Source organism: Cyprinodon variegatus, unplaced genomic scaffold (assembly GCF_000732505.1).
Source record: "Cyprinodon variegatus isolate N-32 unplaced genomic scaffold, C_variegatus-1.0 Scaffold153, whole genome shotgun sequence".
Classification (NCBI taxonomy): domain Eukaryota; kingdom Metazoa; phylum Chordata; class Actinopteri; order Cyprinodontiformes; family Cyprinodontidae; genus Cyprinodon; species Cyprinodon variegatus.
The window spans coordinates 101074-118422 of NW_015150606.1; the positions used below are offsets into that span (position 1 = coordinate 101074).

At 38.2% G+C, this 17349-nt stretch overlaps 2 protein-coding genes across 2 annotated transcripts in view; one reads left to right on the forward strand and one right to left on the reverse strand.

Annotated features, from left to right (window-relative positions):
- The window catches only part of LOC107086456 (putative nuclease HARBI1), a 6046-nt gene extending 3115 nt beyond the window's left edge, over window positions 1-2931 (forward strand). Inside the window, exons 3-4 of the mRNA XM_015377401.1 lie at window positions 1765-2499; window positions 2563-2931. Of these exons, the coding sequence (XP_015232887.1) occupies window positions 1765-2499; window positions 2563-2871 (1044 nt within the window). The 3' untranslated portion in view covers window positions 2872-2931. The remainder of the gene's footprint in view (window positions 1-1764; window positions 2500-2562) is intronic.
- Window positions 2932-4733: 1802 nt separating this feature from the next.
- Window positions 4734-17349, reverse strand: part of mpp4 (membrane protein, palmitoylated 4) — a 14910-nt gene continuing 2294 nt past the window's right edge. Inside the window, exons 5-21 of the mRNA XM_015377404.1 lie at window positions 16836-16967; window positions 13686-13767; window positions 12764-12849; window positions 12596-12670; window positions 12319-12515; window positions 10465-10523; window positions 10349-10366; window positions 10234-10275; window positions 10132-10152; window positions 9967-9981; window positions 9726-9767; window positions 8356-8529; window positions 6745-6825; window positions 6580-6673; window positions 6383-6491; window positions 6157-6291; window positions 4734-5299 (exon numbers count right to left, since the gene is read on the reverse strand). Of these exons, the coding sequence (XP_015232890.1) occupies window positions 5108-5299; window positions 6157-6291; window positions 6383-6491; window positions 6580-6673; window positions 6745-6825; window positions 8356-8529; window positions 9726-9767; window positions 9967-9981; window positions 10132-10152; window positions 10234-10275; window positions 10349-10366; window positions 10465-10523; window positions 12319-12515; window positions 12596-12670; window positions 12764-12849; window positions 13686-13767; window positions 16836-16967 (1554 nt within the window). The 3' untranslated portion in view covers window positions 4734-5107. The remainder of the gene's footprint in view (window positions 5300-6156; window positions 6292-6382; window positions 6492-6579; window positions 6674-6744; window positions 6826-8355; window positions 8530-9725; window positions 9768-9966; window positions 9982-10131; window positions 10153-10233; window positions 10276-10348; window positions 10367-10464; window positions 10524-12318; window positions 12516-12595; window positions 12671-12763; window positions 12850-13685; window positions 13768-16835; window positions 16968-17349) is intronic.

Consider the following 17349-nt stretch of genomic DNA (forward strand, 5'->3'; position numbering starts at 1 on the left):
TTCCAATAAGGAATGGTATAAAATCTGTGAGATGTCTCAGACTTCTACAAATTCACTAAAATGGAGGAAATTCAACTGGAACAATTTCATTTGATTCTTTATCACGCCATCTATTAAAAGTAAGCAACTGTCCACCCAACAAATGTGTTGGAGACAATGTGGTGCTGCTGACGCCAACCATGCACATGTTTTCTAGAGATGCATTGAGATAAAACCTTTCTGGTCTTCTATCCACCTCACTCTGTTCAAAGTACTGTTGTATTCTGTTCCGTTTACTTTTACCACAATGTATCTGGGCCTTATGTTTAATGTGAAAAAAGATGATCTGTATTTGGTTATAATATTACTGTCAGCGGGGAGGAAAGCCATAACAAGAAGATGGCTCAGACCTGAGCCACCCAACCACACTCAGTGGATGGACATTGTGCAGGAAATATTCACTATGGGAAGAATGACTTTCATTTTAAGATTGAAAAAAGCTCAAATTAAAGAAAAATGGGAAAAAAATGGAGATTATTGCACTTCTGAAAGATTAATAATCTAACAGAATCTGCTCTTGTTTAGTGTTTCAATCTCTAAACAAAATTGTAAATATTTTTTTTGTTCAGCTGAAAGTATGGATCGTGAGGCCCTGTGTTGCTATAGCAACAACTGTTTTCCTTTTCTTGAAATCTTGAGAAGTAGGATAGATCTTGCTCCCCAAATTGTAACAGTGACCAGTCCCTGTTTTTGTAATATTGCGAGTTAAAAAATGTCAAGTTGAAATTTCAACAATACATTGTTTAGTATTCACAAATCCACAGTTAAACATTGTTATAATAAATCCACCTGAAAACTGAAACCGAAGCTCACTTTTTTTAACCTTATTTATTAAAAAACAAGTTAAATGAAACATATTTATATATATATATATATATATATATATATATATATATATATATATATATATATATATCAACCGTGCACTTGACATGTGAGATACGAAAATACTCATTATATTAAAACATCTGTGGAGCAATAAGTCGAACTGGATAAAAATAGTAGAAATAAAAATAAAGACATTTAAAAAAAAAAGAATTACAACATTTTATATCATATTTTCCTTGAATTTATTTTGTTTTCAATGTTTTTATAGAGCACCATTATCTAAAGAAAAAGACTTAAGAAAGTCAGGCTATTTTTTATAGAGCAATGAACATTTGCAAATCAAAAAAGGAACAACTTGGACAGTTGATGCAGAATCTATGACCCAATTCAAAATTTGAAAGGTTCTAATTATTTTGTAAAGTACAACCAGAATAATTGATTAATTCATTCATCTACTTTAAATTTGAATCTTTTCTTTTAAATTTATTACCAACATATATTTAATTTGGTATTTTAAATTGGTTTTATTTCACTGCACAAAAAATTGGCCATTTTATACATTTATAGATAGTATTATTGAGGGTCACTGTTACTATATGTGTTTTTTTTTCTACATAAGGTCCTTATTTGAAATAAATGAGTGGAAAAGATTTTACTGACAGATTAATTAGTAAAACCATACATCATGTATGTGTTATAAATGTTTCTATTTTTAAGGTTAGGAAAAAGTGGTGACCTCAGTAACTATGACGATAATGGCCCGGCACAGCTGGATCAATCAGTTTGTCCATTAATGAAAGACTGGAGACAAAGTGAAGTTCAGGAAGTAGTGGAGTTGGGTAGATGTGCCGATATTGGGACTTGGCATTGAGTCAGTTCTTTTGTGTTCTCCTGCAGGATGTGCCGATCTACGCCACCCCCAGCTCCATAGTGCCTCCTTGGGAACGGTACCTGGACCAAACCCAAGATCTACGTCGAGACTACAGGCTCACAAGAACCACCATTCAGGCCCTGATGGACCTGCTCAGGAGGGAGAAGACGCACGGTTGGGGCCAGGAAATGGAGATCCTCATGGTGTTATACTGGCTGGCGCACGGACTGTCGTACCGATTGGTGTCTAACGCCTTTGAGATGCCAAGATCTACGGTGTGCGACCTCGTCCACCGTGTGTGTGACGCCATTTTGACCCTCCTAGACAGAGTTATTGGGTTTCCCCTACCAGAGCAGTGTCCAGAAATAGGGAGCGGCTTCCAACATCTGGCCGGCAGTCCCGCCTTCGGCCGCTGCGCTGGAGCCATCGGTGTGTGTCACATCCCCATTAAGGCGTCTCATCCGGGGGCGGCTCCAGATTACTTGAACAGGAAGCGGTTCCACAGCATCCTGCTTCAGGGAATCTGCGACAGCACCGGCAAACTCCTGGATATTTTCGTCGGCTACCCCGGGTCTGTGCCTGAGCTAAAGGTGCTGAAGAACAGTCCGGTGTTTGTCGGCGGCATCTACCCGCCTTCTGGGTACTTCATTGTGGGGGATGGGGGGTACCCATGCATCAACACACCAATAGCTCTCCTCACCCCCTACCATAAGCCACTGCAGGGATCACTGGAGGCCTGCTTCAATGCCCGTCATGCCAAGGTAGGTGTTGAAGCTGTCAAAGGTGGGAGGGGTATGAACTAACTACATGTTTCTCCCCCAAAGGCCTGCGTCATCGAGAAGGCCTTCGGCATGATGAAGGCCAGATGGAGAGGGGTCTTCTTCAAAGCACTGGAAGTGAGCACCACCTTCGCCCCTAAAGTGGCCGCTGTTTGCGCCATACTCCATAACCTGGCAGTCACCAACGGCGACATTGTGGAGCCAGCCGTAGAAGAACCCTGGCCTTCGCTCGATCCCCCACCTCCTGAGGGGGAGGGCGCCAAAGGAGGGCGCCTTCTACGACAGGAAGTGGCAGAGCAGGTGTCAGCCTCTCAGCACTGGCCTCTTCACCTTAAAGACCACGATTATGACTGACGGTCGCCTCCATGATCCGTTTCTAAACAATATGTTCCTGTATTTAACAATTTATTTTAATAAATCATTTAATTTCCTAATTTGTTATTTTTGTTTCGTCATTGACGTAAAACTGGAGGTGTGATAGATCAACAGTAAGGAGTCAAACTATGGCATAAGATCTTTGCTAATACCCTTTAGCAATATTTAACTTACAAGCTGAATTAAAGGTTAAGCAGTGCATCAGTTTATTATACTGTTTATATTCCCTCCATGCTTCATTACCTCCGCCAAGGAGGTCATGTTCGTATGTTAGTGGGATAACTGGAAAAGTAATGAATGGATTTTGATGACATTTTTACCAAAGGTGGGTATCATGCCAAGGAGCGACCCTACATCCTAATCCGGATGCAAAAACTTTTTTAAAGGATTCTTTGAAGTCATTTGGTGGAACAAGCATTTTCCCAAAAACGCAGGAAAGGGGAACCATGCCTCGCTTGAAGTCTCAATCTGCTGATCAAAGGAAAAAAGTAGAGTGAATGAAGAAGGTGAGAGCAGAACAGACACCATAGGCTGCAGACACACACTGTGCCTTATTTATTAACTTCTGAAAGGATTCTAGGAAAGCTTTACCAAAGCTGCACCCACTGATCTCTATTTTTCAATGGAATGCTGATAACCCAAAAAAAAGTGAAGTCCCCTGCCACCATCTTGATACTCCCCACTCTCATGAAGTCTCACCACAAAAAAATCCTATGTATGCAGCGTTTGACTGCAAAAACAAGCCATTTTCTGGCTCTGTTAGAGTTTCACAGGTAATTTTACCTGCACACTTATGCACAGACACAGCATAAAAAAAACATGGCACCACGCATGCACAATTTGCAAGTAGAAAAATACTATAGCATGGAACAGACATGTAATTCAGTCTTGATGTAAAATCTTGGAATTATACGTAATTACCATATCAATGTAATTAATACATGCATATTTCATGTGCATCTTCATTGTGTGTGCATGTGGAATATATATCTGACTACAGTATTACGTTACCATATGACCACCTCAGACGGAGCCTAAAACTCGAAACACGTGGCAAAATATTAAACTTTTCTGAATGATTTAACCAACATTTTTAATCTTTCAAACGTTTTTAATAATGTGGAAAATTAAAATCAATAAAAAAAATAGATTTTTAACTTGAATTCTTTGATTTTATTCTGCGCCTTTGGGCTAAGATGGCTGTCAAAAACGTAGGCAAAAAGGGACTGAACTCCAAAGGGGACTACAACTCAGCAAAAGAAAATAAGTTCAATATTTGTATTTGTTCCTCGTCGTCAACTCATTCGTACATCTGACATGTTTACAAATACAAGTTGCAACTTTGGAAGGACGAAGTACAAGTCATAAATTTACGATGCTATTACACTCCCGACCAGATGGTGGCGGTAAAACATGACAGTTGTTCGCCAATAGCCTTAAAATGAGAAGACAAGAACAAAACAATCAACTGAACTTTAAACTGCGCTGAAAATATTTCAGCAAAAATACAACATTCAGTGGATGCTTTTAACATTCTTCCACTTCTGCCCGTTTAATCACAGATTGTAAAAAAAGTTTTACGTTATGTTGCTTGCATTTGTAAGTTTGTCATTTATACTTGTAGAACATGTTTTCATGTATGCATGAGTGGACGACAAGCACAGATACAATTGTTATATTTATTTAGATTTATTGACTTACATTTACAAATCGAAAAACCTACGCACATGTTTTTTTGACACAAATTTTACTCCATATAATTCCAACTATTAATATTCAAAGACCTTTTTTTCTGGAAAACCGAAGAAACAAAAGTAAACACAAAAATAGTTGAAGTTAGAAGTTTAACATTTTAATAAGAAATGAAAATGTCTTAAGCAAGTTTTCAATATCTGAAAATGAATCGGCATATTGTAAAATAGAGCTGCATCCAAAGTAAAAAAAACAGAAGACTTATTTTAATCTGAACATCCTCAAGCATGCTACAGCAGATCTAAAACTGATGAATTTAGAATGGTATAAACAAATTAAACTGTGACACAGTTTATGGGATTTTCTAGGGCTTCAGTCCAGCTTTGTGCTCTTATGGGATTTAAACATATACAGATCAAAGGTCTTATATTTTTCATGACCTGTTTCTCATCAAACACTCAGCCAACTTTTTTTTTTGTTTTGTTTTTTTATCTCGTGTGAAAAATAGTCAGTTTCGTCCCTCTCATGATTCTGCTGTGGGTCGTATCCAGCAGGCAGGGATCCACTGAGGTTCATCCTGCGCCTTCCTGACTGCTGTCAGCAGTTGGACACACGAGTCCTGCAGCTCATCGTTGACGATCACCTCATCGAAGAACTGCCAGTACTGGGCCTCAATCTTCCGGGCTGATTCCTCCATTTCCTGGAAGTCTTCATCCTGTTCAAAGTCAAATTACTCATAGTTCAAGTCCATCCTGTAAGAATTCACTGACATTTTCTTTGTGTTCATGAACCAAACTTTGTTTTCCCTTTTCCAAGCACAGAACATGTTTAGCACTTGGAAATTGGATTAAAAAAACTTTTCAATTAACTTTTTGTAAATTGAAATCTGCAAAAAATGAATCATCAAAAATTATTAATTTATATTCCTGTAGTGTTGGTGCTTGGTTTTGTTTTCTATACTTTGTTTTTTACTTTTTGTTTTTTTCTATTTCCTTAATTGTATAATTACAAAACTACAGATTTTATATTTTTACTAAACATTTTAATTTTTTTCTTCTCCAAATGTCTGTTTTCCAGATTCAGTTTTTCAAGCTGCAATGCTTTTAACTTGCATTTCACAGATTAAATTTTGTTCACTTTTGGGGGCGGGCTCTCCTCTGGAGGGAGGAGTGAAGACGCATTTGTATTGGTCTGGAAGGATGACCAATAAGAAAACAAACATTCTTATTGGTCAATGTTTAAAGAGGGACTTACGGTGAAGCCAATGTAATGTGTGAAATGCAATTTTAAAAAATGCAGTTTGTAAAACTCAATCTGAAATCCCAATATAAAAAGAAAATATGAAAATACAAAATCTGTGCCAAAATGTAATAATAAACAGCTAAGTTACTCCTAAAATATTTTTACTTTTATTGAAACATTTTCCAAAGTTTCTTTTTCTGGATTGCACTTTCTATAAATTTCCATATACAAATCATGTTTTTTTGCAACAATAATGAAACAAAACTCCCTCCATATAATATCTGCTACCAACACTACCACTGTCTCCAATATGGCCGCTGCAGAGCATACTTTGAAAGGGCGGTTGACATAGTAGTTGGTGGTGATGTAGGACTCCTGTTTTGTCTCTCTGAGGCACTCCAGAGATGGAGGCTTCACATAAATGATGTAGGCTCTCAGTTCATGTGTCCTCACTGCCTGGATTGCCTAAAAAAATGGAGGCAAAGAAAGTTTTTTTCAGTCTACATCTTTGATTCTGCTTCTAAAACTGCTCCCTGGTAAAACTTCCTGGACTTACGTTAGCGTCTATGTCGATGACGCAGATCTTTCCGCTGTTTAAAACTTCTTTCACAGCATCAATGCTAGTTCCGTAGAGGTTACCTTTGTACTCGCCAAATTCCAGAAACCTGCCAAAAACAGCAGCTTTGACATATAAATAATGCAGACATTTAAAGAAACGGGGGAAAAAAAAGCTGTAGGAAATAGCAGCTCTACCGATTATTATAGACCATGTTGTCAAAAATCTCTCGACTGATGAAGTAGTATTCTCTCCCGGATTCCTCATACCCTCTTGGACTTCTGGTGGTGTCTGAGGATAAACATGAGAGACTTGGAGTTCAGACAATAATAAATCCTAATGCGTTTTGTGATTAAACCTACGAGGTATTGCTCCCTGGAAGACGTTTGGGTTCATCTCGATCAAGCGCCTCCGAAGTTCATTCACGCCCACACCAGACGGACCTAATGAAAAAGAAAATCATGATTATTTGTTGCTATCCTCTTTTTTTTTTTAACTCTAATAAAAATAAAAATACCTAGGAGCGTAATGAGGCGTTGTGTGTCCTCTGGGTGGCGCTGGTAGCGAACCACCTCCTCATAAGGGTTATTCAGGGCGCTGTAGCAGCTGGTTGGACAGCGGAGGTTGCAGGATGGCTGAGTGATGCTGTGGGAACGCCGCCGACAGAGACGAATGCTACGCCTGAAGCCCGCTGATGGTCACGAAAAGAATGTCAGAGGCTAAACTTTAAGGAATAATGAGGTTATAAAATTGAAGTCCCAGCTATTATTTCTCCTGATAGTCTCAATATATATATATATATATATATATGTATGATATTTGCAAGAAGCTGCATGGACATAGAGATATGGAGTGATGTTTTATTCCATTATTGTTAGGAGCAAAGAACATTTTATGTGAACGGAAATTTGAAAAGAAAAAGTGGAATCCAGAAATAAAAAATGTTTTTCTTAGATTTTCTGTTTATTTTTTTNGAAATCCCAATATAAAAAGAAAATATGAAAATACAAAATCTGTACCAAAATGTAATAATAAACAGCTAAGTTACTCCTAAAATATTTTTACTTTTATTGAAACATTTTCTAAAGTTTCTTTTTCTGGATTGCACTTTCTATAAATTTCCATATACAAATCATGTTTTTTTGCAACAATAATGAAACAAAACTCCCTCCATATAATATCTGCTACCAACACTACCACTGTCTCCAATATGGCCGCTGCAGAGCATACTTTGAAAGGGCGGTTGACATAGTAGTTGGTGGTGATGTAGGACTCCTGTTTTGTCTCTCTGAGGCACTCCAGAGATGGAGGCTTCACATAAATGATGTAGGCTCTCAGTTCATGTGTCCTCACTGCCTGGATTGCCTAAAAAAATGGAGGCAAAGAAAGTTTTTTTCAGTCTACATCTTTGATTCTGCTTCTAAAACTGTTCCCTGGTAAAACTTCCTGGACTTACGTTAGCGTCTATGTCGATGACGCAGATCTTTCCGCTGTTTAAAACTTCTTTCACAGCATCAATGCTAGTTCCGTAGAGGTTACCTTTGTACTCGCCAAATTCCAGAAACCTGCCAAAAACAGCAGCTTTGACATATAAATAATGCAGACATTTAAAGAAACGGGGGAAAAAAAAGCTGTAGGAAATAGCAGCTCTACCGATTATTATAGACCATGTTGTCAAAAATCTCTCGACTGATGAAGTAGTATTCTCTCCCGGATTCCTCATACCCTCTTGGACTTCTGGTGGTGTCTGAGGATAAACATGAGAGACTTGGAGTTCAGACAATAATAAATCCTAATGCGTTTTGTGATTAAACCTACGAGGTATTGCTCCCTGGAAGAGGTTTGGGTTCATCTCGATCAAGCGCCTCCGAAGTTCATTCACGCCCACACCAGACGGACCTAATGAAAAAGAAAATCATGATTATTTGTTGCTATCCTCTTTTTTTTTTTAACTCTAATAAAAATAAAAATACCTAGGAGCGTAATGAGGCGTTGTGTGTCCTCTGGGTGGCGCTGGTAGCGAACCACCTCCTCATAAGGGTTATTCAGGGCGCTGTAGCAGCTGGTTGGACAGCGGAGGTTGCAGGATGGCTGAGTGATGCTGTGGGAACGCCGCCGACAGAGACGAATGCTACGCCTGAAGCCCGCTGATGGTCACGAAAAGAATGTCAGAGGCTAAACTTTAAGGAATAATGAGGTTATAAAATTGAAGTCCCAGCTATTATTTCTCCTGATAGTCTCAATATATATATATATATATATATATGTATGATATTTGCAAGAAGCTGCATGGACATAGAGATATGGAGTGATGTTTTATTCCATTATTGTTAGGAGCAAAGAATATTTTGTGAACGGAAATTTGAAAAGAAAAAGTGGAATCCAGAAATAAAAAATGTTTTTCTTAGATTTTCTGTTTATTTTTTTGTTTTTCATTTTTCTTTTATATCTTATTTTCTAAATTTTTATTTCTAAAACATTTTATATACTCAAGCATCTCTTTTTTTGATTGAGTTTTACTTCACTTTACTTATTATGCCAACTATAACTCTAGATTTTACAATATTTTCAGCCAAGAGGCTGATTTTTGACAGGATTTTTTATATATATATAACTATCTTGTTTCTACTTTTATGTAATTTATTTTTTGTTGAGCTTTATTTAAGTGTTTGAAGTTGGCAGGCCTCTTCGTCATCACCCTAATCCTCCCTCCATAAATTCTCTCTATCAGTTTAAAGTCAAGGCTGTTTTCTAAAGAAGGTTAAATCTGCTTTAAAAACTTATTCTGTTTATGGTCAGCTACTTTTTTATTCTTTTTGTTAAATTTATTTTATGGAAACTGATAAAAATTGTATGAAAAGCAAGCATTAAACAGGGCTGAACGATTTTGTAAAAAATCTAAATTGTGATTTTTTTTTAACCAATTCTGCGATGGTAATTTTATTGTGATTTCTCTTTCCATTAACCACACAAGCATGTAGATGTTTTACTCCAGTGATTCTGACCTTAAAGGCTTGCTTGTCCAGAGTCAATTGTTGCAGAACTTTATTGTAACCTTTGCAGACAGCAGTTCTTACTTCTCCTATCATGCATGGATCCAGGTGCTAGCTGCAACTCGCCTCTCTTTGGTTTGGCGGCAAACCCACTTTAAGCATATTTCTGCCACTGTCCTGCTCTAGTTAAATTCAATGTGACTTAAATTGAGTGTGTCTGCAATTTGAAAATTGCACTAAATTGCAATTATATTGGAAATGCGGCCCTAGCATTAACACAGCCAAACGTAAAACTAAACCAAATAAATCATAAAATAAGAACTCAGATAAACAGGAATTCAGTAGGTTACCTATATAAAATCCTTCAACGTTGCTGCTGAAGTCATCATCCTCTGGTGGGAGAAAAAGAACAGATGCAACATTTAGCAAAACTGATTAAAAAAATACAGAAGACACATTAAACATACCTAAAGATATGATGGACCTACAGAGGTTAAAGCCTATTGAAATTCCTTTTCTAAGGTAAATCAAAGGACAAATTTATCCTCTGCAAGAAATCTGGAAGACAGAAAAAAAAGGAGCTTTCCTCACCTTCTCTGAGCTCCTCTGACATTTTCCCATCAGAGCCGAGAAACGTTTGGAAAAGACAAACAAAAGTTTCCATGGGAGGCAGAAAACGGAGCAAAGGAAATTCTAGCATTAAAAAAACAAACAAATCCCACCCCTCCCCCCCCAAAAAAGGAAAAACTTACCTACCGGATTCAAAAGCTTCCTCGTCTGTTTCAAACCCAGAACACACAGATAATTAAGCAAAGCAGCAAAAAATTATTTGGAAATTACATTTAGATCACACCTCACCTGCTTCAACACATTTCTCATCAATGGCCATCAAATCCTCCTCTGGGAAAATAAAATAAAAAATGTCACAATAATCACAATAATTCAACCACGTACGAACATAGACTTTACCGACCTTCATCTACAGTGCTCACTGCAGCAAGCATGGAGTAAAACACATGAAACCGATCTGTTAAATCGTACAGAGCATAAAATAGGTGACGTCAGCTAAAAGAAGAGCAGGAAACTCACAGATCTGCATGCAGGCGTGTGGTTGGTAGGGCTGGGACCACCAGAACTCCCTCTGCTTCCTATATCACAGAGACACGGCTCAGGTTAAACTCCATAATCTACATCTCATTTGTGCATCATTAAAAGATAAAAAGCAAAACAATATATATAATAATGACATTTTGAGGGAGCTTTCTATTTTAAAAAACTGATCTGTAACCGAACCATAAAAAAATAATCTACAGATCTATTAAAGGACCTCTAAGAAAGAATATTTTTATGTTTTCTATGGAGCATCCAAAGTACAGACGTCGTCTGTTTGGAGCTGCAGCGGAATCTAAGGAGAGCTGTGCAGAACAGAAATATCTGCAGACACAAGAGCTGAAGCACAAATTTAAGAAAGCGTTGGAAAAATTCCACTACAGGGATTAAAAAGGTGGATAAAGATGGACAGAAACCAACAATTGGGAATTATTCCTGCTAAAGAGATTCTACAAAGTGTTGGATCATAGAATGTACTTCAGATATTTTATAAGGGGGTTTAAGTTGGTGAAAAGTCTCAGTCATCCAGGTCATAGTCACTCCAAAGAAAAAGTTAAATTTTTTGTTAGGCTACTGTATAAAACCTCAAACTCAACGCTATTCCTGACATTTGAATTGGAAAAAAAGCTTTGTGGATGGGAAGCGAAATGTCTTCAAACTTGGAAACAAAGTCCAGTGGATTGCTTTTTACATTTTTTTTGGAAGGGGACTTAACTGACAGATTTTTGCTGCAAAAGGTCATTTTAAAAACAATTGTTTCAATCAATTAAAGGCACAATAACAAAAAGAAAGTCATGAACAATTTCTAATACAGTTTAGGTGGTATTTATTTCTTGTATTCCATCAAACTGATGATAAAATCCTAAAGTTAAAGGCAAGACGTTGCATTTGGACTTTGTTCAATTATTCTTAAGGTAAACATCAAAAAAATTCTGCTTAATTATCTTTCTTTGCACCCCTGACCCCCCCCATCTAGCTCCACCCCTGCAAAGTTGGCATCATGTCTTACAGGATTCCATTATAGGTCCTAAGCATCACACAAGAATGTTTTGAAAGCTTTGGTCGCATCATTGACGCTGTCTCCGATTTTATGCACTTCTGTTTCATTTTTTTTAAAACAATTATTTCTAAAATATTACATTGGAGGAGTTTAAAAAGAAAAAAGAAAAACAAGGGAAAATAATTGTCCTAAGTTTAGAAGGGCATCTGTTGTGGAAATTCGTTTCAGTTGTTCTGAGGCTTTTATTTTGTTATCCACCTCCAAATATTTGATCAACTGAAATCAAGAAATATATTGTAATGTAAGTTTTGGCCTTATTATTCAGCCTTAATTTGAGCAAAAGTAACCATTTAGTCTACTGGCACACATCACCAGATTCCTATTAATCAAAACACGTCCTTTGCTCCATTTATTTGCTCTTGATCATGCCTCTAAGTACAGTAGTAACCATTCAAAATTTCTCCACTTTCCTTGATGGCCCCTTGGCCGGTCCCCTACAATTCATTTTTAAACTTCAATCTTTGTTCTAAAAAATTCTGTCATGATTTGTGGACATTAAGATCTAAAGAGAAGCGTCATCTCCTGGTCAGACCCTGTAATCCGGTGAAAGGGTAGAGACAAAAAATATGCAAGAGGGGGTCATTCCAGTGGCTGGAGGTTGGAGGGGATTTTGCTGGGAGTTGCAGGGAAGTGGGCTGCCATTCGGCCGGCGTTTCACTGAGAAGGGCCTTTTTAAATGGCTGCTAATGTAAGGTCCTAGACCCCTGTGGGCATCCTCTCTGGCATCTAAGGCCAACCCAGAACTAAGTTACATTAAAAAGGAAGATGCAGACCGTTTGAGAAGGCTAGCTGAAGGGATGAGTCCGGCACAGGCAGAACTGCTGGGCAGCTTCTTGGCTTGCCACCACACCGTGTCAGTCTGATCCACGATCTCCAAGATGTCGCCTTTCTGGAAGCTCATCCCTGCGTCAGCGCAGGGGATGTTCGGGTCTTGCTGAGGACTGTAGTCGGTCATGGCGCGAACGTAGAGCTGACAAACAGATTTAGACTCTCAGCCAGTTTTATGCATGTGAAATACAGACGACACAGAAAGGTGGTAGACAGACTTACCATGGTCTGGTTGTGGATTGGCCGCTCTGTGATGGGAATGACCTTAAACATGATGGTGCCTTGTGCCCGAGCTTGCTAATTGGATGTAATTGAACAAAAGAAAAAAACATTTTATAGCAAATATAAAGGAATTTCATGATTATGAAAATATACTACCAATCAACCCACCACAACTTGGATCACTTGCTCAGGGTTCAATCCATCCACCGGAAACCCATTCACCTCTACAATCCTGTCCCCTGCATGAAGAAGACCTGCATACAGGGACGCTAATTAGATTTAGCATCACTTTTTTTTGCTTTTTCATAAATTTCACCAGAAATGGATCAGGAATTTACCAGAATGGTTCCCGAATGGCTACTTTTGGAGGTTTATTGTCCATGTTGCCCTTCAAGGACACCCAAACTCATTGGAGAACATATTCACCTACATAGAAGTTTTGTTCACCAAGTTAAAAATCTTAGATTGGGATACCAAAGAATTCCCTCTAGTTGTATAACTGTATAGCCAACTAAATACAATAACGAGTCACATCCAGGTAGTAGGATACTCTGATTTTATAGGAGATGCCTTCAATGCCCCTGCTCGCCTGGGAACACCGTACGGTTGACCAGAATAGGCTGGAAAGGTGTTGAGGAGATATAGAATCACTGGCCATTAGGTACACCTGTCCAATTACTCCTTAGTTCAAATTTCAAATCAGCCATTGGGCCAATGGCTGATTTAGGGATGTAGACATGATCAAGACAATCTGCTGCAGAATGGGCAACAGAATGGGGAAGAAAGGTTATTAAAATGACTTTGGTCGTGGCATGGTTGTTGTTGCCAGATGGGCTGGTGGGAGTATTTCAGAAAATGCGGATCTACTAAGATTTTCACGCATAAAAATCTCTACGGTTTACAGAGAATAGTTAAAAAAAGGAAAGAGTATCCGATGAGCATCAGTTTTTTGGGCAAAAATTCCTTGTTGATGCCAGAGGTCAGAGGGGAAAGGATAGCCTAGTTCGAGCTGTTAGGAAGGAAACAGTGACTCAAACAACTCCAATCAGTTGACACAACATTGTCAAACAGAAGAAAAAAAGTGTCTTACCGCTTCGATCGGCCAGGCCTCCATGAATAACACGGGCCACGAAAATCTCTCCCGTGATCTCGTTTCTCTTAATCGTTGCTCCCTGAAAGAGAAAAACCGACACCATGTCAAGCTCAGAGGCTAAAGTGTCCAACAAGCTGCATAATGGGAATGCTCTTGTAATGATGACCGCTAGAGACCATGCATGAAACAGAAGGAATGTATGATTTTGAAAAGACAACAACCAAACTAGTGCACAAAATGAGAGGGGTGTCTTTGACTGTTTTCGTTGAAGATTCAAATGATGGAATGGAATGTAGAAACAATTCCATAAAAAAGCTCACTGTTTGTAGCCCCTTCTTCGTCACTTAGGTTGGTTTCTTCCTTTTCTTTCTCTTCTTCCTCTTTTTTGAGTGGCATCCTTTTATATTGTTTGTTGTCTTGGTGAGGTCGAGCAGTTCGCCATTGGTGAGTGGACCTTTGGACATTACTGGAACCCTTGGGCTAAGTTTTTTTGTTCTTACAGTGGTAAGTGGAGAACCATGATGAGATGCAGAGTAAGGAGTTGGGTCCTTTGAGGTGGAGGGAGCATCCAGAGAACTGGCACTGGAGGTGGATGAACACAGCTCTGTGTCTGGAGTCTTTCTGGTATTGACCTCAGTCCTGGTGGTGGTGAGGAGTGCTTGCAGCCGGTCCACCACCTGGGTGAGGAGAACCAGGGATTGTACCGTCTCTGTCATACGCTCCGTGGCGGCTACCATCCGCTCTCCCAGGACTGTGATATCTTTACTGCTGTTTTCCATCGAGCTGGCTGCCAGCTGAATGGTAGTCCTCAACCCATCCAGGCTCTCTTGCCTGGCCAGTTCTACGGGGGTCTCCTCCAGCACCCGGTGAGGTCGCATGGGGCTTGGTGGAGCCGTGCGGATGCAAGGGCTTTGGGCTCGAGGAAGACCTGGCTGAAGGTAGGGGCATTTTTGAAGGCAGCGTGGTACGCCAAGACAGGTAGAATACGGAGCGCTAGAGAACAGTCCTGTCTCACTTTCAGCAGGGTGGTCTCCATAGGAAATACAGAAAAAAAATTCATCCATATGACAATGAATCGATTTATAGATGATGGATGGAGACGGATGAGTTTTCAAGGCAAAAGAGATGTTTTCTGGAAACTTCTTTTCTTACCAAACCCATTAGGGCTGTGGATAGATGGTGCCGACTGGTTCAACCGTTGCTCAAAGAGCAGATCAGCGTAACACATTCTGCAGTGAACCATCTTCTGGTGACAGCACTCTTGGTGTCGAGGCAGTAGGAACGTTCGGATTTCTGCTGGGGGGCGCGGCGGCTCTGCAGGATGGCTGCAGGTCCTCCGGACATCACAACATGAGAAGCGCCGCAGGTTTTCAGCGGCAGGACTTTGCACTCTAAATGTCTCACTGCTGTGAATGCTCCAGGCACTTCCCATCCCTGATCTACAACTCCTTGCACAGGCATGGGAGGCACCACTCAGCCCGCCAAGCTGTGACACAACAGAGTCACTGAAAATATCTCCATAATAATGTCTTTGCACAAAAAAATTGGAACATTTCAAGACTACAAAGAAACGGTTATTGTTGTGTTCTCTTAATATCGAAATAAAGTTTAATTCCACATGGTGTGGACATCACATTTCTGATCTGAAATGCCAAATTAACTGCGGTGTTCCTCAAGATCCCTGTTGTTTCTATTCATTTTGTAGCGCCATAAGCTATGTCATCATGTGGATAAGAAACAAAGCTTTAATGCTCATGCAGATTTCTAATCTATGAAAGAAATCAAGGACTTATTTCAATCTACTCAGGACTGATTCTGGTTGTACAACAAATTCAAATTGAAAGAAAATCGGCAATGAAAAGAAAAAGTAAAAAAAAAGAAGTTTGAAATCTTTTTGTATAGAACTCGTCTTCTTTAAGGTAAATTTGTTTGGATTATTGTAGTATAATATACTCAATGATTTATTACTTTTATTTAAATCAGCTAATGACTCATTGTCTCTCTGTTTTAACATCTATTATTAATATGTATAAATTAGTAAGTAAGGAATAAGTATAACTTTTACAACCTTTGTAATATTGTTTTCTGCTTTTTTTATTATTTATACAGTAGTTTCTTTTTTTTTAATTCTTTATTTTTTTCTAATGTGCTGTTTCATTTAGCCTTTAGTGTCTACTAGAAATATAAAAATAAATGCAATAAACAAAAAATGTTTATCATTCAGCAAATCTAACTGAAACTGAAACGAAACATTAAAGAAAAAACACAACTAAATTGCTCTGCTTGTATGGAGGATCAGGAGTGTCAGTTAAAGTAAAACACAATTTCAAAGTTAACATTTAAATCATAGAATTTAAAATCCAGATAGAAAATAGTTTTGTAATGTTTTTAATTTTATTTATCAGTCCATAAATACTGCAATCAAAAGTGTATAGTGAAATCGCATTTTAAAAAAAGAGATTGAAAAACCACAATTCATGAATCTCATTATAAATGTCCTTTCTAATCAAACATATAAAAAGGTAATTCCCTTTTCCATTTCCTTTTATATGTTTATTTATAAATCATTTTTGTTATTACTAATATTGTTATTATTAACCCATGCCTCTTATTAATAAACTGTAACTATACTGTTAACCTGTTGAGAAACTGTTAGTAAATTGAACTAAACTCTTATTAAGCTACAGCTTAACCATTAATATGCCATTGTTGGGTCTGGAAATTTTGTTTTTACTTTTTTAATGTTTGGCAATGAAAGTCATTAAAAATCAAGATGTATGAATTGTGGTTTTAAAGTATCCCTTTAGAAATGCCTTTTGAAAACACATTTTGAAATTGCAGTATTTAAAAATAGATTGATGAAAACAATTTGAAATTCCTCTTTAATAATTTAATTTAAAGTGCGCAATTATGAGACACTCTGTGTCAATCTAATAAATTTACTTCATGTAAAAAAAAAAAATTGCCAAAATTAACACTTGATGTCTGTTTTAAATTCATTTTCAGGTAACTGAATTCAACTGATTGCTTAAAGAAAAAAAGCTCTGAAACACATTTCCAAATCAGTATCAACCATTACTGCCATTTTTTCCAAGTTTTCACAAAAGTCACATTTTAAAACGTGACTGAGACGAAGGAGCTTCTCACCAATGGCTGTTTGTTCTTGACCAGGCAGACAATCCGGGTGGCCTCCTCCTCATCCGGCAGCTCGTCTGGCATCGGTGGCAGCACCGGCTCGTAGTCCTTCTGGGCCACGCTGTCGTGTGCCGAGAGCAGAGCCTAAAAATAAACATTTTAACTATGCAGAAATGTTTTCATTTAACAGCTTGTTCTTTTCACACAACACTCTTGCAACAAAACATTTGTATTTTTTTCCTACAGTACTTTTACCTAAGCATGTTAAATACTGCTACAGAACCTCTGTGGATAACATACAATGACCATCTAAAATTTACAATGAACGAAATATGAAAGACACCTGATATCAGCATCAGATAACAACTTCAATATTTGTCAACTTGAGTATATTCAGTGCAAGTTCAGTGCTTTTAAACCTTGGCTACCAGATTTCAAGACCTTCTTTAGGGCAATGTAAGGTCCATAATTGTCACAACATGTTTTTTTAGCAACTATTAAAACACTTGATTCAGTTAAACTTTGC